General features: G+C 38.5%; 2 protein-coding genes across 2 annotated transcripts; one reads left to right on the forward strand and one right to left on the reverse strand.

The window, feature by feature from the left end:
* Window positions 1-3: 3 nt before the first annotated feature.
* On the forward strand, window positions 4-11,719 carry LOC134747226 (T-complex protein 11-like protein 1). Its single transcript, XM_063681829.1, has 9 exons — window positions 4-388; window positions 1,749-1,946; window positions 3,177-3,297; window positions 4,316-4,522; window positions 5,876-6,026; window positions 7,414-7,580; window positions 8,138-8,316; window positions 9,241-9,407; window positions 10,319-11,719. Exons 1-9 carry the CDS (start codon window positions 294-296, stop codon window positions 10,513-10,515), a joined length of 1,482 nt encoding a protein of 493 aa, XP_063537899.1. The 5' UTR covers window positions 4-293; the 3' UTR covers window positions 10,516-11,719.
* A 1,391-nt stretch (window positions 11,720-13,110) lies between these two features.
* On the reverse strand, window positions 13,111-22,945 carry LOC134747257 (RNA polymerase II-associated factor 1 homolog). The gene is made up of 10 exons (XM_063681872.1): window positions 22,756-22,945; window positions 22,305-22,680; window positions 21,448-21,737; window positions 19,708-19,906; window positions 18,705-18,887; window positions 16,878-16,954; window positions 16,358-16,588; window positions 15,724-15,820; window positions 14,532-14,756; window positions 13,111-13,233 (listed from the first exon to the last, which is right to left on the reverse strand). Exons 1-10 carry the CDS (start codon window positions 22,821-22,823, stop codon window positions 13,177-13,179), a joined length of 1,803 nt encoding a protein of 600 aa, XP_063537942.1. The 5' UTR covers window positions 22,824-22,945; the 3' UTR covers window positions 13,111-13,176.
* Between the last annotated feature and the right edge of the window lie 2,293 nt (window positions 22,946-25,238).

Here is a 25,238-nt window from a genome sequence, read left to right on the forward strand (position 1 = left end):
TGTTTGACATCTAAATTGACAAGTAAACGAAAACATCTGTACTATAAATTCAGTAATTTACTCCTATTATTAACATAAAAATATTCACTCCCATGACTACACCATCGATGAGAAAAGTTCGGTTAAAGTTTAGGGGTTGTACTTTGTTACATTATTTACTTTTTGTGAAGTTAGGTTATGTTTTGTTATAAGTCAATATAGCTTCGAGATGACATGAGTTTTCGAGTGAATGCCTTGAAAAAGTAGGCCTTATAAGGGAGTTAGTATAACGCAGTTTACTTCAGTTTTCCGTGATGAGTGAACGTGAGAGTTCAAGTAGTTCGGGGTCTGCGGACCCTAAGAAAGATGAATCGAAAAGTTCATCTCAGCCTGTGCCTACTGGACCAAGGTACGAAAATTGCACCTTTCCCCGGACCTTTGTTACCGGTGTTATATGATCCTTTGTTGTTATATAATTTCTACTTTTTCCGACCTAACAAAGTTACTTTAAATCTCCTTTGTCTTTCTCAAACAAGTAGCTCATAATGGAAAATATTTATTGATTTATAATTATGTCTTATAAGAAATATAGCAATACTATTTTATCTCAAGTCCTTGTTTTAATTAATTGATTAATATTAACACAGGTTTTTTTAAAATCGAATTTGAAAAGCAGGGAGTTGCTTGCAGTGATGATGTCACTCCTGATGAGATCATACATTGTTTTATTATCATTAATACTTATTCTGTTATTATGAGTCTTCTTCTTCTTTTTAGATATAGTTTGCACATGCACATCATCCTGGCATCATCATAGTGGCAATGCCATTAATAATCATAATAATTTATACATTTCTTGAATGTGGTACAATAAAGATGTAAACAATCAATTTTTGAGTTTGAGTGATTTTTGAGTAGTTAAGTTTTGAGACAAAAATAATAGAGTTACGACCTTATACTACATTATACTAAATTTAATGACCGATTCGGCGACGACCTGGTGAAGGTCGCGGGAATTCGGTGGATGCGAGCGGCACTGGATCGGTCGGAGTGGTGAGCCTTGGGGGAGGCCTATGTCCAGCAGTGGACGTCTATCGGCTGACATGATCATGATGATGATGACTAAATTTAATAAATATGCGGCATATAGTCTAAAAAATCTTTCAGAGTAAAAAGCATTTTGTACCAAAAAGTCCAACAAATATTTCCTAAATAGAGGCATTTCGGATTCTCTTATTAAATTGGGTAGCTTATTATACAATTTGGGTGCCATGCCATAAACACTTTTTGCACGCAAGGCTGTTTTTGATTAGCCGGGTCCTCACAGAGCGAACATACGCGCGAGGCAATTTCCTCGCACACAAAATGGCCAGTGTAGACATGCCTTGGCTGAGATGCATGTGTTATATCGATATTTAGGGATGTGCCTCGCGCGCCCGTTTTGCGTGCAACGAAATTGCCTCGCGCGTATGCTCGCTCTGGGTGGACCTGGCTATTGCTGAATATGTTTTAGTGTAAAATCATTTTCACACCGCTCTATTCAATGGACATCTGATTGGTAAAATTAAAACTTTAAAAGTTTACTTGGGCGAAGTTGGGCACCAACTGTGAAATTAGGGTTACAGCAGATAGTTTTGGCAATACATACTTATTTTCCATGATTTGCAACATTGATAATGCGGTTTTTAACATAATAAATATGTTGTTCGAAAATAGACTGAATGGTCTCTACATTAATTAAATACCAAAATATTATTACAACATTCCAGTGCTCATAGCTACTATGCCAATGAGCCCATCCAGTTCCGTGTGCGAGGCTCCACCATCACCGGAGCGTCTCCACCGAGCTTTGTGACGCTGGACGACATCATGAAAGCCGCACATGGCATGCAGAATATGGCACTGGCCCATGAGATTGCTGTTGATAATGACTTTAAGCTGGAGCCTTTTGAACCACCAGATAACAGGTAAAATTAGTAAGATTTTTTGATATTGTTCTTGTAAGATTAAATTGAATTTTTGAATTAATTAATTAAAATGGCAATACATTTCAAGGTCAAAAATTTAATTTCTCACTTTTTGCCATGTTGCTAAATTTGGGACATCTGGTCATGATACTTGTTTTTAGGGTTCCGTACCTCAAAAGGAAAAAACGGAACCCTTATAGGATCACTCGTGCGTCTGTCCGTCTGTCACAGCCTATTTTCTCCGAAACTACTGGACCAATTAAGTTGAAATTTGGTACACATATGTAAGTTTGTGACCCAAAGATGGACATGTGACGTAAACAAATTAATTTTAAACACGGGCCACTTCTGGGGGGGTAAATGAGAAAATTAAAAAATAAAGTTTGTCAAACTATATCGTGTTACATATCAAATGAAAGAGCTCACTGTGATAATCTCAAATATTTTTTTTTTAGAATTTTAAGATAAATAGTTGAGAAGTTATTCAAGAAAATAGGCAAAAAATGACCATTGGGGGAATGGTTTTTATCTCCGACACTACTGGGTCAAAAATTTTGAAAAAAATACACAAAATAGATCTTTACCTATAGATCACCGGAAAACCTATTAGAAATGTGCAGTCAAGCGTGAGTCGGAATTAATTACTTAGTTTTTGATCCGACCCCTACGGGTTTTTTAAAGACATTTCACATAAAAAATACATTGTTTAAATTGTGTAATGTACGGAACCCTTGGAACGCGAGTCCGACTCGCACTTGGCCGGTTTTATGTCTACTAAGTAACTACAAAAAAAAGCCATAAGTCATAAACATTGACTAGCTACCTACTATTAATAATTTATAGATTATTCCTATCTGAATCCTTCTTTTGCTAGTATGATCTATAATTTACTTATACAACAACTATTCAAATAAATGATGCCTTGGACAGGGATTTTGTCATTTAAATAGAACACTATGCACATCCCCTGCTGTCATCAACCTATAACCACATAACAAATAATAGTACTAAGTACAGAAGGTTCACTCTAACAAAACGCGTCAATTACAACAGATATGACCGCAAGGAGGCGCAAGCGCGAGCAGGCGTCCGTTCCGTAGCAGTGCGCGGCAACTACTATGGCTAGACACCAAAATTGGTGTAGGCCGCATGTACGAAATCGCGGAGTGAGCCACGCCTGCTATAGCTGTGTGCTTTTATTATACCTTAGTATTAATAATTCGTTTACAGCTATCAAAAACTGGTGAAGGAAACAATGCACAGAGCATACTTCGACATTCTGAGAGAGCAACTCAACTCTGACCCTCCTTGTTACAAGCAGGCTCTAGTGTTACTTGAAGATGTGAAACAAGTAAGATATGAAACTAAAATTATGTAGAGTTAGACCAAGCTAAGTTGGCAGCGATTTTGATAGCACAGACCTATATACATACCTTGGTCTAACTCTACATCCTTCTTGCTTGACTAGTGCCAAAATACCTACATATGGGAATGCCTACTATTCCGTCTCTCAATTTCTAGCTGAGGTTAAAATTACTTTGATATTTGTAATTTGTGTGTTGTGTTCTATAGTGCAGAATTTTTATTTTTTACATTATAATTTTAGAATTTTAAATACCTATATTGACCAAAATTAATTAATTTTACTATCTGTACTTATTACTACTGTAACTGTTTGTTATCTGTTTGGTTTGACAATGTATAATCAATACTGAATAAAGGAATATGAATATGAATGCCATTCGAGCAAAAACCAGCAGTAACTCCAGGGAATTGGGACATTGACAGCCCATCTGGCGAACTCTGGCTGAAAACAAGCCATTTTTGGCTTAGCAGTTAAGAAACATGAAACTGCGATTTATTTAGTGTTTAGAACTTTAATAAATGAAAAAAAAAACTAATTGTAGAAGTCTTTTTTTCATAGATGGCTTTTACTCCTCGCTAATTTTAGCAAGGTGGATTCTGCCAATGTTGAAGTGTAGACTTTTGATCTAGACAAGTGTTAAACTTCACCACTCATTTTATGTTAAACGCGCCATTTCGAAGTAAAATTTTAATTTCCAGTTCAATGAGGGCTAACGCGTATGAATTCGCCGCTAGGGGCGCTAGTGTAGATGGTGGTCTTTTCCATAGTTCGAAATGTCAAATGTCACTTGTCACTTCAGTGACTGACAGCTGTTCTTTAGTCTTTTGGACCACCATCAACAGAGGCGCCAACTGGTGAGCAAAAAAACGATAGCCCTCATTGGCGATAGCGAATATTTGACAGATTGCATTTTCATTGCAAATATGCGTTGCTAGTGTTCGTATGTCGTAGTGCAGTCATAAATAATCATAATGCATTTTTATTAAATTTCCATTTTCCACAGGGTCTATTCTCCATTCTGCTCCCCCGCCACACTCGCATCCGCGAAATGATCGAAGAAGTCATAGACTCAGATTTCATTAAACAACAAGTAGAGAACAACAGTTTAGACTTCGACAAGTACGCCAAGTTCGTCATAGATCTTATGGCCAAGCTAGCCGCCCCGGCCAGGGATGAGATGATACAGAACATCACCACGCTCACTGACACTGTAAGATATCTTTATTCTTTAACACACCGACAGTTAATATCATAGGCTGATACTTTATTAAACAGTAAGCAGAGAACAGCAGTTTAGACTTCAAGTCAACGTCAAGTACGCCAAGTTCGTCATAGATCTTATGGCCAAGCTAGCCGCCCCGGCCAGGGATGAGATGATACAGAACATCACCACGCTCACTGACACTGTAAGATATCTTTATTCTTTAACACACCGACAGTTAATATCATAGGCTGATACTTTATTAAACAGTAAGCAGAGAACAACAGTTTAGACTTCAAGTCAACGTCAAGTACGCCAAGTTCGTCATAGATCTTATGGCCAAGCTAGCCGCCCCGGCCAGGGATGAGATGATACAGAACATCACCACGCTCACTGACACTGTAAGATATTTTTATTCTTTAACACACCGACAGTTAATATCATAGGCTGATACTTTATTAAACAGTAAGCAGACAACAACAGTTTAGACTTCAAGTCAACCTTAAGTACGCCAAGTTCGTAATAGATCTTATGGCCAAGTTAGCGGCCCTGGCCAAGGATGAGATGATACAGAACAGAACCATGCTAACTGACACTGTAAGTCTTTTTTAATAATAATTCTTCTTCTTTCCATCCTGTTCCCCCTGCTGGGGTGTAGGGTCGAACCTTTTTCTTCCACTGACTCCGGTCCTGGGCAGCTTGGGCAGCTTCTCCATAAGTGAGCGTTTGTGATCCAGTTAATGTAATAAGATTTTTTTAGTTACTATCCTAGACAGAAACTTGTTACATCAGTAAGTAGAGAACAACAGTTTAGACTTTGACTTGAGTATGGGGTAGTTGCCCGTTGAAAGAAAAGTACAACTACAGTCAGCGATAGTTATTTATGCTGGGCATTTCCCGCAAATCGACATCCATTGTGCCTATTTTTCGTGAAACGAGGTAGCGCTACTCTAACCACCCCAGCTCCTCCACGAAGCCTAGCAAAGTCTTCAGGTTGCTAACTGCCTACTTCAGTGTGCAAGGATTCCCTAGGTATTTGCTCATGTTTACTTCTACCTGTTAACAGTCTGGGAGAATATGTTTTGTTGTTTCCTCTTCTTCCATGCACGCTCTGCACATGGGGCTGTCAGTTTTACCCATATTATGTAGGTGTTTGTTTAGTGTGTTAAGTCCTGTTATTAATCCTACTATTTTACGTAGTTATTTTCTCGGTGTTTTAAAGTCAGCGATAAAAGCTTGTATCAAAACAGAAATTATTGTCAAAAAAAATATTTTTAAATATTATTATTAACGTTTTATTACTTTAGTTTCTCTAAAAATGACAAAGAATAATGTAATACAAAATTGAACCATCCACCACAGGTGGAGATTTTCAAAGCGATCCTAGAGACCCTAGAAGTACTGAAACTGGATTTAGCGAACACATTGATCGCAATGATACGACCGCACGTGCAGAAGGAGAGCGTGCACTACGAGAAACTGAAGTTTGAAGAGATGCTTAAGGTTACTGAAGGTAATAAATGTGACGTTTTCAATCAAAAGGTACCACATTGTCGGTTGTCGATAAGGTTGATTTCTAATTGAATCTATATGGAAATAGCGCCTTACTGACAATCGACAATAAGTACCCTTTTGGTTGAAAATGGCACAAATAGGGATGATGACACAAAGGGTCTCCGGCAAGCTCGGTTCTCTATACAAACGTAGTTCCGCTATAATTTTAAAACGACTAGCTAGATTACTCTGAAACTTTGTACTTACAATAGGATAAGGTATATCTATGTCTGTAATTAGTTTATGTAGCTTTAGATACTACAGTTAAAAAATACAGCGAATTTAAGTTTTTCATATAAAACTTGTTTTTGCTCTATTTCGTTTGTTTTATAAACTGGAGCTATATAAACTTATTTCAGACCTAGATATACCTCATGTCATTGTATGTGAAAATTTCAACTGTCTAGCTATCACGGTTCATGAGATAAATCCTAGTGACAGACAGACAGATGGACAGCGGAGTCTTAGTAATAGGGTCCCGTTTTTACCCTTTGGGTACGGAACCCTAAAAAAAGTAAAGCAACTATATACATAAACGCAATATTTCACCGACAAACTTACAATTTACTTGTTTTTAGAATTCCGTACCCAAAGGGTAAAAACGGGACCCTATTACTAAGACTCCGCTGTCCGTCTGTCTGTCACCAGGCTGTATCTCATGAACCGTGACAGCTAGACAGTTGAAATTTTCACAGATGATGTATTTCTGTTGCCGCTATAACAACAAATACTCAAAACAGAATAATATAAATATTTAAATGGGGCTCCCATACAACAAACGTGATTTTTTTGCTGTTTTTTCCGTAATGGTACGGAACCCTTCGTGCGCGAGTCCGACTCGCACTTGGCCGGTTTTTTAATACTTCAAGATTCGGATTTTGACTATCATTTCTGACTTTTGTGTTGCTTTTATGCAAAGGGTCCCATATAGACATTTGATCCTAAAAACAAACCTGATCGATTAATACCATTAATGAAAATTTGTCATCTAGCCTATTGTTTATTCAAACCCGGGGTTCATTTGTAGGTTTCGTCACCTAGTCAATATCCTGTAAGGAAATTTCGCGTATTTCGAGCTGTATAGGTGGTCAAGCAAATTTTGTCAGTGGAAAAAGGCGGCAAATTTAAAAAATGTAGGCGCGAAGTTATCGGCCCATAGAAAATTTGAATTTCGCGCCTTTTTCTACTGACAAGATTTGCTCAGTAATAATGTAATGGCATAAATGGTAGGGGGTTATTTAAATTTAATAGTTATTTCTCATGAAACTAAACTATAATTTGCCTTCACTGTAAATGTGTCTCAGCGCCCTATACAATAAAGTCCACTATTCATTATTCCCTTTCAGACGGTCTTCAGCACACTCGGGCATGGCTATCACGTCACATAGACAAGACCGACCTAAGCTTGCCTGTCACAGACGCTAATATTATTAGGAATGTGACGGCCCAGACTTTAGCAAAGGCGTACCTAGAGTTGTTAGAGTGGGATAAGGGATCTGACACATATCCAGAGGTAAGTGAAAGCACCTTCGTCATATAGACAAGACCGACTTAAGCTTGCCTGTCATAGACGCTAACATTATTAGGAATGTGACTGTCTAGACTTTGGCAAAGGCGTATACCTAGAGTTGTTAGAGTGGGATAAGGGATCTGACACATATCCAGAGGTAAGTGAAAGCACCTTCGTCATATATCTAAGTCTGGTAGTGACAAATGCTGATATTATCAGAAATGTGACGGCCCAGACTTTGACTAAGGCGTATCTGGAGTTGTTAGAGTGGGATATTGGCTCTGATCTGAGTGAGACATGTCCAGAGGTAAGTGAAAGTATATACGTCACATAGACAAGACAGATTTAAGTCCGCCAATGACTGATGCCAAATATTTTATAAGATGTTACACCTTATAAAACAAAGTGTCGACAACGCGTGCTCCTGCCGTAGTTACTCGTTATGGAGCGAAACATCTCGAGAAATCTTCGACTTCAAAATACGTTAGTGGCCCTTTTTAATACATTGAATGTGTCTATGTTTTACGGAAGTTTTATAAAATTCTTACATTTTATTTCAGACGGTAACCCTAGACGCTCCTCGCTTCGCAGAACTCGGTACACAAGTGTACAGATTAATTTGCGTGGCGTCGCTCATACTGTCCAGCCCTACGTGTGGAGATGCGAGCGCAGCTGCGCGACACAAGCTTAACCTTAAGGAGAAGATCGTGATTATCCTAGGAGACACTGCGACTGATACGTGAGTAACAATTTGATATGAACAATACCTCAATAAATATTTTCCCACAAATCGTTTTTAGGGTTCCCTACTTTCTTTCTAGTAAGTTGTCCATCTTGACTTACTTAAAATCCGGCCAAGTGCGAGTCGGACTTACACACGAAGGGTTCCGTACCATTAACTATAAAAACGGTCACCCATCCAAGTACTGACCCCGCCCGACGTTGCTTAACTTCGGTCAAAAATCACGTTTGTTGTATGGGAGCCCCACTTAAAGCTCTATTTTATTCTGTTTTAGTATTTGTTGTTATAGCGGCAACCGAAATACATCATCTGTGAAAATTTTAGCTGTCTAGCTATCACAGATCATACAGCCTGGTGACAGACGGACAGCGGAGTCTTAGTAATAGGGTCCCGTTTTTACCCTTTGGGTACGGAACCCTAAAAATTAAGCAAAAGGTGTACAAATTAGAATAGAGTAGAATAGGAATAATTTATTCGTTAGCACTTAGCACACACAAATGGAAAATTATACAAAACAGAGAAACATAAAAAAGAAAAAGTGCCACAAAATGGTCTCACCTCAGCATGTTGCTGGCGACTTCCAGCGCTGATCTTCCGGTGAGACCATCCGGTGAAACAGTCACGACAGGTAACAAGAAAAACAACAAAATTAATATATAACATACAAATGACAAAGACAGAAATAAGTTAAAAATTACTTGTGGGATGGGTTGGTTTTTTCTTATTGTTCTTGTTACTGAAACTGAAATTGCCTAATTAATTGTACAACATGGACCCTTGCCCCTAAACAATCTATCTAGATGTTTTTTTTTTGTTTTGAATTAATTATGTTTTTTCGCTGTTCTGTTTCTGGTTGAAGTTTTTGGACTCATTACACTAAACAGTATATCATGGTATTAATTTTATTTTTACTTTTTTTAGGCAACTGAAAGCAGTGCTGCCATCTGTCGCCGAAGAAGTTATAGTGGTCACCGATCAACTACTGGACTCCCTTGACCAGCAACCGTTGACAGCAGACACTAAGGAACTTATCCGGACCCAGATTATCTCCCTGAGGGACCCCGAGCATAGAGTCAGGCAGATTGTTCGTGAGTATTTACTCAATTAGATTTTAGGTTATACATAGACAGTGTTGCCATCTATAAATGAATGAAGAAGTGAATGACGTGTTAAGGGGCTCCCTGGCGCCAATGTTCTTCGATCTGAATCCCTTGATTTTCAAATGTTTTTTTGTAGCTTATCATATTATATAATAGCAACGGCTTTAAGCAATATAGTATTCCATTTTAACTTCAAAGTTCATTGTCTTCGAGATATTTGGCAACATGCTGAGATGAGGCCATTTCGTGGCACTTTAATCTTATTTTATGTTTTCTTTCATATTATGTAATGTCTTGTTTGTGTTTACGAAAAAAATCTTATTCTATTTTATTCAAAGTTGAACAATTTTAGGCCAAAAAACTGGTTTTCTGCTGACTAGCTTTTAGAGACGTCACAAATGAACCCAAATATGTAGATTTCGTATATGTAAGATCCTTCACAGCAATTGAGTTACGAATTAAGTGTTTTTTTTAGACAATGTATAAAAAAATCATAAAAAAATAAGTATTCATTTCTTTCAAAATCCGGCAGACAAGAATGGAGATAAAAGATTGAAGAACCGATAGCCGTTATAATGGCCGAAGGGTATCGTGTTTCGAAGATTCCGGGGCAAACTGCCGAATCCGACACAAGACCAAACGAATCCACGAAGCCACGCCCATTTGTCGCCTAAATAGTGTTTAGTTTTTAAGTTTATAAAATGCATTTAGGTATATGTTATTCTGTAAGGTATTTCTAATATGGGCCTTGTTGCCTGATTTAAATTTTTAAATAAATAAATAAATGATTCTACCTGTAGTGCAAATGTAGGAGTAACGGCTCAAAACTTGTCAAAAATCGATGAAAACTGCGGGGAGCCCCTTAATGTTTTACTTAGTTGATTTCTTTTTTTTTTCAGGTCAAAGGGTCCTAGAATTCCTGAAAATGATCCTAGTGTGCGCGGGTGGCTCTCGCCAGATACCCGTCGGTCTCTCCGCCTTAGCTCCCGAACTCACCAACATTTCGGGCACTCTCCTCCGCTACGTGATGCACAACAAAGCTGTATTCACGAGTTACTATATCGACATTGTTACTGAAGAGCTCAGTAAGGGCTAGGTTGAAGATATCTACTACTTGATTCTGTTTATTACTTTGGAATCTACGTAACGTTATAAATAAATAAATATATTCTTCCCTTTTTATGTCGACATTATGGAAGAGTAGAAAAGAGACGACACTGAACTATAGATTAAGTACTACGAGCGTACAGTCGAAATCAGAAATAAATATACATTTCCTCGCCATAATCCATTGCATTGACAAAATGTATACATATTTATGAACTCGACTGTACAAGGATGAATCAACTTGTCACGTTCTCCTAGGCCACTCTTTAAAGTCTAATTTTAAGGCATTTATACGCACTAAAACACGCTTTTTGTGGTAGTTATAAACCCTTTCCATAAAGGGTCCTAAACCGTGTCAGTAGTACGTGGTATACAGTTTCTTCTAACTGTGCTAATATTGTCCCCTAGCTGACGGGACAGAATAACCGCTTAGGGCTTGTGAACATATCACGCGAGGTTCGATAGGGAAAAAAATCACGTTTTTCGTGTACGTGTATTTTTCTACGAAATTTTCGACTGAAAATTTTTCAAAAAAATACACGAGGTTTTATGTGGTTTAGCCAAGAACCTCACCAAATATCACCGAGGGGGAGGGGTGGTTAAAAAGAGGGGTGGTTGGTAGTAGCAGATGAAACCTCGCGTGATTTGTATTTGTGCACAAGCTGTGAAATATCAAGTTTAAGTTTCTGATTTAGGTCACAAGGTGGCAGACGCTCTAACGCGTCCCTATGTAACGATGTTACGAGACATTCCTCTGTGTTTTAACCTCGTAAGGCCCACCATACAATTCCCTATTTTTAATTTGAACCTTGTTGTATAGAAGATTAGGGTGACTTTCGTTTGTTTTAGAAAACAATGACACAAAAGAAATGCTACTTAATTCGGTTAGTGTAAGGTTCAAATTAGATTGAAACAGAGTTTACATTGTAATGCACATTGGGCCTTACGAGGATAAGTCGATTCAGGAAAACATTGCGCGGATTTTAAATGAGAATTTTAACAGTTCTATAAAAATTTCGCGCCAGTTCTTATGAATTGACTATACGTCTTGCATGAATTATGTAATTGAATATTGACGACACGATAAAATATGAATGAAATGAAATAATATGAATTTTGTGTTATATACATTTTTACTGCTAATATAAGATAATTTTTTTTTTACTTAGTACTAACCCAGGTAGCAAAATCACGTCAAATGACGTCAGCGACGTCGTAATGACGTAATAATGCCGTCATTATGACGTCGCTGACGTCATAATGTCGTCATTATGACGTCGCTGACGTCATTTTGCTACCTGGGTAATTTTAACTCATAGGATACTATTTGATGCCACTAAACAATTTTTGTTTTATTGCAATATTGTATTGTTGCGCAAGGCATACAGTAATTAATATCAATTGTTTTTATTTACAACCAACCAACTAATTCATGTATTATTACTTTCAAATGGTGCTTTATTAACTTTGTACTTTAAACATTAAAGTTACCTTTTAACAAAAAAAACTCATGTTGTTTAAGAAGTGTATGCCTACACTCAAAAACAGTCTCATAATGTTTACTCTTTAATCTACTTACATGAAAATGTAGTCATTTATTTGTGTAAAAATTACCTACTTTTTGTAGAAATATTATGTAACATGTGGCTGTGCCCTAGTTACTTATAAAAATGTCAAACATTTATAAGTACCTACTCTACTGTCTTATATTATGTGTGTTATGTGTTATGTAATACTGATAATTGTACTTTTTTAAGTATACCATTGTTACCCGAAGATGGGTAACAATGGTATCCCCATTACTATGCTTTTTATGAAAATGAAGTTTTTAATGCTAACTTTATTATCACAATGTTTAGTACCTACTTATAGAATAGATATAAAAAACATTTTTAAAGTGAAATATAATAAATATTAATTATTACTAAAAATAAATCAACATAATGTAACAAATATTTGTAGGACATTCTTCCAAACCACATTATTTTTTTGGAATCAACACAATTTTATAAATTAATACTTAAATAAGTAAAGAAAAACCTTGTTGTCAACATATATAGAGCAATGCTGTAAAATCAATATTACGTTTTCTAAGTCGCAAATGGGAACAATTTTTCACGTTATCAAAATCGATTGTTTTTTATTTTTATGAAATCAAGTGAATAGCCTAACTAATAAAGTATCGCTTTTGATCTATGCTACTGTTTTTTTTTCGGCAGCTGCCGGACTGCTGCCCCCCTCTGTTCCTACCTGCCTACGTCCATGTTTGAATACCTTACTCGTACCAGGGGTGCGAAACTCGCTTCGGCCAAACTCGGCTCCGTTCGGTTCAGCATTGCTCTGAGCGATTCTTAGGGTTGCCACAACTTGACGTCCCTTTGCGTGCACGACCACATATAAAATAATGACTTATTTTGACAACCCTAAATAGCCGAAAGGGATAGTGCCATATATTAGAAAGGGACAGCATGATTCGACCCTGAACCGCTGTCAAACTTCGGTTTTGTAGGAAGTTTCCTTTCTGTACGGTAGTACTATTTATTTATTCTGTGGCATGGCGTTCAAAGAAAAGAAAAAAAAAGATAATCAGTCAATGACTTTAATTCGAACCGATATCTTATAAACTACAATACACATAAGTCTAAATTCACTAGTCGGAGCCGCTATGTTTAGATGAGGCGCTAGATGCTGATCCACTTCGAGAGCCCTGCAACAAATATTTAATAAATCTTAATACAAGTACGCATTACCCGTTTCTAATTTAGCTTAGGCCCACTTGCACCATTCCACTAACCCGGGTTTAACCGGTTAAACCTGGAGTTACCATAGTTACCAGTACAATTCCGACTAGGGAATGCAATAACCGGCCAAACATCATAACCGGTTTCGGTTACGGTTCTGCCCGAAAAATAATCGATGATCGATTATAATCAGTTACGGTTATTTTCGAAATTTCGACAAAAAATTATAAATTTACAATCAAGTAATTAAAAAATTACGAAATTAAAGACCAGTTAAAGTAAAAATATGTTTTGGACGTGATACAATATTCAAGCAAAATATTTCATAAATAAGGGTAATAAATTTGGTATATTGACGTTATTAAAGTACACGAATGACAACAATTATAGTCACAGGCGTCACAGCCAAAAAAGGCAGGATTTTGCAGTCATTGGAAGATCAATTCATAGAACTTAAGTCATAAATAAATAACCGTCACCGGTTATTTGAGTTTCTAATAATCGGTTATGAAATTTTGTCAAAATAATCTGTAGTTATAACCGATTTGCATTCACTAATTCCGACAAGGTTCACGATGACGCGCCGCGCATGATAGGCACGGCGTTCAAAGGGTTAACCCCTTAACTTATGTTTTCTTATATTTAATATGAACTTCCAGTCTATGGTACTAGCAAACATTGAACCCATTAACACTTATCAAAGTACATATAACATTTTGAAAGTAGGCAAGATTAACCTTTTCGACACCGTATCAAAACACAAAAGCTGTCACTCTGATGTAACGTCACCGAAGTGTCAAAACTGAAATTGAACTTTATGCACATGCACGTAGGTCTATGTTGCTCTGTGGAGTGTGACGGAATAATCCGTCTTTGGCGTTGGACCTGCGGTGCCGATATTGCCGTCATTGCCATCCAAAAGGTTAAGAACCGGGCCTTCGTGGCGCAGGCTTCTTTTATTTATCTCTTACCCGTCTCGACCCGCTACCAGAGCGGCCACGACTCCTTTCAGATCCACTCCCCGAGCTCGCTTTTGAGCCTTTGGAAGACGCTAGGCTCTCAAGCCTTTAGAAGAGGCCCGTGAAGCCCGGGAGGGGTTACTGAGCCTTAACCTTTCGTATGCGCATGTCAAAAAATTGCCATATAAATAGCAATCTAGACAACTTAATGTTTAAGTTGAATATATATGGAGCAGATCTGCTCCTAAGCATACGAAAGGTTAAGATGACAAATTCATCAACCGAATACCACGTGAATCACTTACCCGTTTCGACCCGCTACCAGAGCGGCTACGACTCCTTTCAGATCCACTCCCCGAGCCCGACTTCCTCGAGCTCGCCTTTGAGCCTTTGGAAGAGGCTCTCGAGCCTTTAGACGAGGCCCTTGAGCCTTTAGAAGAGGCCCGTGAGGCCCTAGAGGACGCGCGGCTGGAGCGCTTGCTGGCGCGGGATGATGCGCGGGAACTCGCTTTGGAACTGGCTTTGGAGCCCTGAAAATAAGAATATAGGTAAAAAAAGTAAAACAAGCCCTCTTGTATGTAATCGTGAAGAGAATGAATACCATATTTTTGCCATAGGATGTGGAATTTAAATACCCTTATAATTTTGAGACCAGATTACTTAAGAACTCACCTTGGCCATTCGCTAGTACTACACACCTACCGACGCGATAAAAAAAGCTTTTTCTCAAAAATGGACGGCAAAGTCGACATTGCCGGTTAAAAAGTAGGTCGCGAAGTGCGTAGTTTATGGTCAGTCAAAAAATTAAAAAGTTAAAAACATTGCAGTCTCGATTTCGGGACTGCAATGTTGCATACAAATTCCATTATTTGTCGAGTTCCAAACTTTTTAAAAGTTGAAGTGGCCCTATCAAATGAAGGCATAGGTCCATTAAACAGCCAAACAGATGATCAGTACTTATTATTATAATGTTGGTACCGCGACTATTTAGGTGTCTCAAATAGGTTGGCGTATTTTCAGCAGAAAAATACACTTCCATTTTTAATTAAAAAAATTAAACGGCGGCAAAGCAAATCTTTTTACTTTTATCTGTGAAAATATATACATAAGAACGTTGCTTCTGTAAAATATTTCTATTATATTTGCATTTATTGCGCCATTTTTGAGAAAAGCACTATATATGACTCGGCTGGAAGGCTACTTGCTGGCTTCGGATTCAATTAAACGGACTCCCAAGGTCGTCCGTTTAAAACGAATCCTCAGCCAGCAAGTAGCTACTTCCAAGCCTCGACATTAATGTACTATTATATCTACGCAATAAAAGAAAAAGACGTCACTTCGGCCGAGCCGCACGACGTCTTTTTCGCTCTTATTACGTGGACATAAAGTTTTTTTCTATCGGCTTTTGCAGATTCCGCATCGAAAGGTGTAGGAAGAACCTTAACATATTGACTTTTAAAATAAACATGGTTTTACTAAAAAAAGTGGATATGTTACCTTTCCACTGCCCTTAGAGCTGGCTCGAGATCCCCTGGAGCTAGCACGAGACGATGCCCGCGATCCCGAACGGGACCGGGAACGACCGGATCCAGACCTAGACGCGAATACACATTATCAGATACACTGTTATGTGTCTATGCCGCGGCGGCTATGGGCCACAATACAATGATTTAATATAAACAAATACAGTGGTGAAGTAAGAACAAATCTGGGCGATAATCATCGGCGAAGACGCACCTGCAAAGCCCTTATCGTTCAATTTCCAGGCAATAAAAAGGGTTAGTCCCCGCGGCGCAAGCGAGTGTGAAAGTGCGAGGCCGTTTTACCTATTAGCTACGCCACTAAGGGCCACTTGCACTATTCACAAACCCGGGGATAAACCTGGAGTTACCATGGTTACCAGTACAATTTGACACTGAGTTAACGGTTTATCCGGTTAACCACGGGTTAGTGGAATGGTGCAAGTTGCCCTATAATATGCATTTCGGGTAAGATGTTGTCAAAAAATCATCTTTGCCATTTTAAGTTCAGAATTAAATTTTGATTCTCTTTGCTGACCCGAGATCGCGTCCATGGGACTCGAGGGTTTCTAAATAACTTTATTATAATTAATGTCCAGTGGTATTGGTACCTCGCAGACCCAGACCGCGCAGAGCCCGACCTCGATCTTGACCTCGACTTCCGCGACGCCGCCGAGCCCGAGCGTGACCTTGACCGTGACTTGGATCTCGACTTGGATCGCGACTTAGACCTGGACTTGGACTTGGATCGCGATTTGGAGCGAGATTTGGATCGCGAGCCGGAGCGGGACCGCTCTGAGCCGGCTGGGGATTTTGACCCTGATTTGGAGCGGGAACGAGATCTGGAAATAAATTAATTTCTTAAGAAAACTAAACAATTTGAAAATATCAACAACAATCTAAACACAATATGCAGCAAAAGGGCGCGAAATTCAAATTCTCTCTGGAAGGACAACCCTTTGCACCTGCATTTTTTAAGTTTGTTTGCTTTTTTCTTCTGACGAAAATGGCTTGTCAAACTATATATCATTGTCTAACTAAGAATTCACAACACAATTCTTACTGAGCTTTCAGTGGGCGATTTGGTAAGAAACTCCTACATTACTTATTTAATTGGAATGTGTAGAATACCTTTCTTTTTCTCCATTCTGTTCTTGTTTTTCCTCTTCTTCCTCGTCCTCTTCCTCTTCTTCTTCGTCATCCTCTTCCTGTTTGAAACATAACATTTATTAGTTTAGCATGAATAGTGAATTTTTAGTTTTTAGACACTTAGGCGTTGCGGATATATGAGAAATCTGAATTAAAAAACCGGACAAGTGCGAGTCGGACTCGCCCACCGAGGGTTCCGTACTTTTTAGTATTTGTTGTTGTAGCAGCAACAGAAATACATCATCTGTGAAAATTTCAACTGTCTAGCTATCACGGTTCATGAGATACAGCCTAGTGACAGACAGACGGACAGCGGAGTCTTATTAATAGGGTAGCGTTTTTACCCTTTGGGTACGGAACCCTAAAAACCAACAAATCAGACACACTTTTGGGTTTTTGATTCATTATTTAAAGGACTTTTCCTAACGGGCTCCAACTGTTTCTCGCAGCCTCAGTAGGCGGTGTTCATCAGCCGCGCTGAGCGGCCGGTGTGTTACTACGAGCTCTATGTCAGTTACACTAGAACAGTGGTTCTCTAACTTTTTTGGTGACGGAACCCTTTTGGAAAGCGAAATATTTGACGGAGCCCCAAATAAAAAAATTTCGTTTGTCACTGTAGACCAGACATACCTATGAAAGAGCTGGGTTTTCGCTTCTTATTATTACGAGTATTCTCGAGGAGCCCCAACAGAGGCTTCGCGGAGCCCTAGGGGTCCGCGGAGCACACTTTGAGAATGGCTGTACTAGAATAATTGGTTGCCGCTGTTTTAAATGTGAAAAAACTTCAAAATGGCGCCCAATTTTTTTTAGTTATCTGAATAGGCTCTTTTCTGAGCCTCAGCTGAGCTTGAATATGGAATATTACGCGAAACTCTGAGCAGGGGGCGCCACTACCACAATCTGAGGGTCTATCACAAAACAAGAAAATCTAAATTTCGTTATCTAACATCTCTGTCACTCTTGCATATTCGAGCGATAAAGAGGCAGATAGCGAAATTTCGGATTCGCGTTTCCCGGTAGTTTCTGCAAATAAACCGCCTTGGTGCATCAATGTCATATTTTATTATCTTTGAAAACTTGTCAAAAAACTGTTAAAGGCATAGTATGTATAAGTTACTCTATGGTTTACTAAACGGGCTACTGCTGCACTCTGGTGGCAGAACATTGCAGTAATACCCCCTATTTGGCAACAGTTACCTGAACAGGTTCTAGTTGTTTGAGTCTGGTTAACGCGGCGCTGGTTGTAGTACACTGCGTGGTTTCTCTGGAGTTATACCAGGCCTATGTAACTCTCCGCGCGAGCTCGGATTCATACCTACGACTTGATACTACGCTCACGCACGCACGTCACTGCGCGCTACGCCAAAGAAATGTCTTCGTCACGAACAAATAACACGGCTTGAGGTGTGGATGGATGCAGAAACAACAAAACAAATAAAAAATATAGTTTTTTCCTCTTTCGACGGATGAGGAAAAGTAAGTAGACATTCTCAATATAGGTACTTACACCTACCGTTATTATTTTTACGACAGTTACAAGCTACGACTATAAAACTGTTTTAAAGATGTAGGTAATGTTTTTTACGACACATTTATAGCAAGACATCTACCTGAGACACCTAACTATTTGAAAGAAGCGTCGGCAACCCTAGCGTTGTGCCGGTGCGCGCGGTGCGGGGAGCGGCGCGTTGAAGGTCACTCCATTGTATTTTTGTGTAGGTATCAAAACGGGGTACTTGCGTTTTCTTTGAGAGATAAGTATCTGTTCGTAAGAACTATTATATAATCTGTGGTTATACTAGTAGTTACCTGGACGGGTTCCAGCTGTTTCTCTCGCAGCCTCAGTATACGGTGTTCGTTAGCGCCGAGCGGGCGGTGCGTCACCACGAGCCGGGTCAACGCCTGAGCCGCGACGCCGGCGCGGGCGCGACGCTTGGACAGGCGCACGCGGGTTTCTAGCTCGTTGTAGTAAACTGCGTGGTTTCTCACAACCTGGAGGAGAAATAGAATACATACTCACTAAAGTATATACTAAAATACTTAATTATATTAATTAATAGCTGTTTCGTACGTGGAATCCTATGTTATTTTTCCCTGCCAACACTACTGGGTGTTGCCTAAATAAATTGGCCTATGTACAGTCCAGGGCTAATGCTTACTACATGACAAATTTTATTAAGGGTATCGGCTTTAGTAGGTAATTTGACTATGAAAAGGTAACAAGCAAGCACAAATTTCAAGTACAATGATGTCACTAAGTATTAAATTATCATTTTTAACTGACTTTCATATGTATCATTTAATTTTATGGCTATAATCCGTACTAATTAAAATTATTTATCTTATAACTTGTACAACAAAATATGCAGTAAATATTTACTACAATCAGATAAGCATTGGTAGCACAGATGTAAGAGCGTTGAGCTAGGCTAGTTTCCCAGGATCAGATCGAATCTCGTCAGACAGTGAATATTTTCAAAAATTGCCTTAACATATTCACTTGCACTAATATGCTAGGTATGTTTATTTTGTGTAGGAAGAAGACGGCATCGTGGTGCTGCGGATGAGGGGGGGCTCAAATAGCATCCTGAGAATGATAGCAGAAAGGTGGGACTCGGATATCCTCCGCCGATATACCGACCTTCATGTCGTACGACCTAGGAAATAAGTATTTTTATGTTTTTATGTAATAGGTAGTTTACTAATGTAGTTTCACAAGTGTCTTGTAACTAACAATTTATGGATCTCAGCTATCATTTTTTTTTTGTATTGGAAATGGGACGCTTGGCACTGAAAGTGTTAAAGGACTTACCAAGAAATAATTCTCCTCATAACCCTTAGAAGCCTTGCTCTTAACGTTCCAGTTGTATTCCCTCGCCATCTTGTACTCATAAGTATCCCCGTCCAGGTACGGAACGCTTTCGGTGATGTCTCTGCGGCGTTTCAGGATTGTGTCTTCGGTGGGTAGGCAGTAGGCTACGAATTGTTCTCCGCTTTCGTCCATCACACCTCTGTGAAAACATTAGAAGTGATTCAATTTTACACCACCACATGATGAGAGAAACCCTGGATAAGTGGACAAAGGACCTTGTAGAGTCGTGTCCTAGATATAATAAAAGAAAGAGTGGTCCGCAAAAGTTTAGATGGTCGAATGATAAAAGAAAAATAGATGGAGGTAAATCGATGCAAACAGCAAAAGAAAGAAACAAGTGGAAAGCTATGGAGGAGGCCTACGTCAAAGGAAGAGTTGAAGTTAAAGTCCATGAAACCAAATTAATATATGCTATGTACCCAAAACTTCAATAATAAAGGCTATTTACATTACATTTACATTATAGGTACAATTTTACGTAAAATTTTAAGGTAAGTGACATTTTCACTCGGAATATGAATGACAGACTGAGAGGACATTCTCTTCCTGTCTAACCGTGTAGTGAAAGTGTGGAACAGTTTATCCGTAATCAGTGCGCCTTCAGTGAACTCCTTTAAAAACAGACTCGACAAACATTTTACGAATGGAGAAAACACAAGTTCAATACATTGATATGCACGTATCAGCTATTTTAAGCTGCCTGTGCATTCGTATATAATAATAATATAATTGCATATTAATATGTTTATTATTATTATGTAGTGGCTCTTATTTGATATTTGTTTTAAAACAGGCTCATTTACAAATCTGCTATTTGGGTGAGATAATATGAGTCGCTTAACTCGAACTCAGGTAAATCCATCTGTCAGATTATGCAATTTTGGTATTACGAAAACGTAATAGGGTAGATATTTGCTGGGGGTCGAATGGATTTACCCGAATTTGAAGTTAAGGGACACATATGTATGAGGATGAGAAATGTATTGTTGAAGATCATTAATTAATGATTATAATTACTTAAATTATAAAACACTAAATAGTATCATTTTCTAATCATTGCCCCTGGTTGGACAAACTTATTTTAGTGTTCAAAAATTTTACAAATATGTTAGTGAGATGCCAATCTACAAAACAAACAAATGCGAGTCAGACTCGCGTTCCGTACATTACACAATTTTTAACAATGTATTTTTTTATGTGAAATGTGAGTGAAATGTCTTTAAATAACTAAGTAATTAAGTCCAACTCACGCTTGACTGCACATTTCTAATCGGTTTTTGTGTCATCTATAGGTAAACTATTTTGTGTATTTTTTTCAAAATTTTAAACTGTAGTTTCGGAAATAAAGGGTGGGGAATGGTAATTTTTTGCCTATTTTCTTGAATAACTTCTAAACTGTTTATCCAAAATTATAAAAAAAATATATATTTGAGATTCTCACAATGAGCTCTTTCAGTTGATATATAACACAATATAGTTTGAAAAACTTTATTTTTAAATTTTCTCATTTACAGTTGATCCAGTAGTTTCGAAGTAAATAGGCTGTGACAGATGGACAGACAGACAGACAGACGCACGAGTGATCCTATAAGGATTCCGTTTTTTCCTTTTGAGGTACCAAACCCTATGCGCATTCTTTGCCCATCCGGGTATAAAAAAAAGGTACAATTAATTACTGACCGAATCATAGCCTGTGACATAGCTTCAATTTGTCCAGCAACATTCTTATCTGCTGGTGCAGGATCCGTGTCAAATATGACCTGCGCACACGGATACTTCCACATCTCAAAGTCTGGGAATACTGGCATAACCTCTACGGGCACAACTCCTGGCTTGCTGTAGTGCTTCTCGATCGGCATCTTGTTGTCTTCAAATGTCTTTTCAATGGCCTTGATCTGGCTCTCACGGTCCATGTAAAGTGTCTCTTCGCTGAATATCTTCTTGACATTGTAACCGACTTTAGCTTCAACCTGTAAATGTTGTTAAATGAATTTGTATTCTTATTTACCTATTATAAATATCTAAATGAATTAAATTAATGTGATAACTGATCTTATAAACAATAAATAACTTTGGAACATTTTACTCATAAGGTTATTAAATACATTACCAAAACTATGTTACGTCATTTACAGTTGTAAATAAAAGTTCATTTCATAAAAAACGGACAAGTGCGAGTCGGACTCGCCCACCGAGAGTTCGGTACAAATTTAATTTTTAATATTTGTTGTTATAGCGGCAACATAAATACATCATCTGTGAAAATTTTAACTGTCTAGCTATCACGGTTCATGAGATACAGCCTGGTGACAGACAGCCGGACAGTGGAGTGTTAGGAATATGGTCCCGTTTTTACCCTTAGGGTATGGAACCCTAAACAAGGTTCATTTTAGAAAGAACCTTCATAGAACACCAGTTATTATTATTAAAAAATATAAGTAAGTGTAACCAATCTTATGGCAGATGTACCTTAGGTAAAGTTACCTAGGGTACAGCTGCCCTAAAGCTAAGGCCTGAAGGCCAGTGCCTTTACTGACCTTTTCCATAGACTGAGGCTGGAACCTGGTCTGCTCAGTGGAGATGTACTCCGAGCGACGAAGCCACGACACATTCTTTGCATGATGCCGCGACCTTTTAGAGTCCTGAGGCGTCAAAACATCGTCTTCTAACAATTTCTCGTCCGCTGGGTCCAGGACTGCGTTGCCATCGCCTTGGTAAATGTCCCGGTTTATCAAATCTATGTGGACTCCCAAATCATGCTCTGTAAGGACTTCATACCGGTAATTCTTTTCCAATGAGGTGGGATTGTACTGTATGAAACGAGTTGACGGGAAAGGATATGTAATAAACTTTAAGTCAAATGGTATATCTGGCAGCGTATTACAAAATTTTACGCGGGTCACAAGCTCCGACCTGTAATGAAAATAATTATGTTATGTATAGAAATGCCTACGTAGCGGTAGGATTGTTATGTTTTGAGAAACTAACCTTCTTTCACCAGTTCTTTGCGGGCGTTTGTCCCGTTCCGGCTCGTTGTTCTGAACCGTCGGCGGCATTATGGGATTCACTTTGAATACGTATTAATTAACAGATGTTAAATTTTAACGCTGTTAAAAACATTTACAATCACTATAACTTTAGTGATTTAGTCAGTTTGACAACTGATCGAGTTGTTGAGGTCGGTTGGTCGGTATCGCTTGGCGCAAGTAGTAACAAAAATACAATATGTATGGAAATGTGCACAATACTAATGGCGGATATTGCCCTCTCATTCTCTCAGTTTATCCATCTTACTTCATCTGATAGTCGCCATTTTTATCTGCTAGGGCCTACCGCGAACCACGTTCGACGTATCGCCTCTCTGCCGCACTTGTAAATTCGTACGTATGTGTGACAGGGAGGCAACACTTCGAACGTGGTTCGCGGGCCTACCGTAATCTGTCGCCGTATTGTGTTTTAAGGAGCTTCAAAAATTTCTGTTCGTTTTCGAGCTTTTCGTCGTATTTTTAGTTTTAATTCATGTAATCATTATATAACGAGTCGGACTCGCCCACCGAGCGTTCCGTAATTTTTAGTATTTGTTGTTATAGCGGCAACAGAAATACATCATCTGTGAACATTTTAACTGTCTAGCTATCACGGTTTATGAGATACAGTCTGGTGACAGACAGACGGACAGTGGAGTCTTAGTAATAGGGTGCCGTTTTTGTTTTTACCCTTTGGGTACGCAACCCTAAAAATCATTTACTAAAACGGATTGCGCATATTTACAAAAATACGACCAAGGAAACAAGAACTTATGCTATTTGTGGAATTCTTGCCTACCGATGTTAAAATAAAGAAAGGAAATTTATGGCGCAATTTCCTTTGTATTCTGACCGGTAAGCAAGAATGGATAATTGTTAGTCCCGTGTAACGTGAAAGTACGATTGTATGCTTTATTCGTTAAAAAATTCTAAAAATTGTTTTGTTCGTAACACTAGTGCAGATCTTGGTAACTATCGATAACTAGGTATTTTTCATTTACAGACAGTGGGTGAAACGTCGTCACTTGCAGCAGATTCTATTCGGCATTTCAAGCCGACGAGCAGACAAGAAACGGCAACAAATGTAATCTGCGAGAGTGGCACAAAAATTATATTATGTTTTATGTTTTACGCAATGAATGTAGTAGACAAAATGACTCCTTTTCTCATCAGGTGGTGCGGACGCAAACGCCAATTTGGCCACTTTCAACAATTTAAATGTATGGTGATATTTAAGCGCTCTAAAAAAACGCCCCCAAGCGCGAATACTAGTATCACAAATTGGTATTCTTGCGTCTGCACCCCATTTTATCGGTAATATCGGTCATAATCGGCGGTCGAATTCGGCGAGCCAAATTGGCGTTTGCGTCCACACGACAAATTAATCAGATTGGCGAAAAATTGTCCCCGTCTGGACAGGCCTTTATTAAAAAACGCCCGAGCACTGGCAAAGCAAAATGGGCTTTGTAATGTTTGTAATTTTTCTAAATAAAATACTCCAAGGTTATTTGTTTTGTTTTTATCTATAAATATGATAACTTATTATTATTAAGTATTATCCGAGAGGTACCACGTTCGTTTCGCTATGTTGGCACTCACGTTGCTTGACTCAATTTTCACGTTTGACGTGTTTCCTATTGTGCATGTGTCACTAGACGTGTGCATAATGAGGGCTAAGTGCGTATGAATTCGCCGCTAGGGGCGCTAGTGTAGATGGTGGTCTTTTCCATAGTTCGAAATGTCAAATGTCACTTGTCACTTCAATGACTGACAACTGTTCTTTAGTCTTTTCATAGACCTAGCATTACATAGGGACTTCCGGTTCGAGCGCCATCTTGATAGTTAGCATCGTGATTAATTACTTTGTTTTTTGCTCATTAATATTGTTTAAAGTGTAATATCGATAGCTTATCATACAGTAAACTAATGTGGTAGTGTGCAGTGAATGGAGAATTAATTTTGAAGCGCGTTTAACCACCATCTTGGAGTCAACGGCCGGTAGTCCACGTGCTTCTTGTAAAGTCTAGCTATCGATTAACAAGAGCCAACAAATCACCGTACACTGTCTTGTACAACCGTACAAATTTTGTCGTTTTTAAACCTCTTAATACCTTGATACTGGCGAAATAGTCCCACTGGGCTGAAGCCATAATTTTAAAAGAAGAAGCATTACATAGACCAGCTATACGCGTGCGCCCGTAAGGGATAGACATAGATGACGTCATAAACGTGGGGATACCATATTGGTAAAAATTACCCCAATATTTGATACCACGTTGGGGCGATTACCCTGGAGGCAAAGTTAGCTTGTTTGACGGTATTAAAAAATTGTTAAATAAAATGTCAATGGGCCGTTCTTTTTAGGCGTATAAACAATGAAATACCTCCTATAATTTGCGCAGGTGGTACAAAACTAAACATGTTTAGTAAATAAAACGTAAAATA

Source organism: Cydia strobilella, chromosome 14 (genome assembly GCF_947568885.1).
Source record: "Cydia strobilella chromosome 14, ilCydStro3.1, whole genome shotgun sequence".
In the NCBI taxonomy this organism is placed as follows: domain Eukaryota; kingdom Metazoa; phylum Arthropoda; class Insecta; order Lepidoptera; family Tortricidae; genus Cydia; species Cydia strobilella.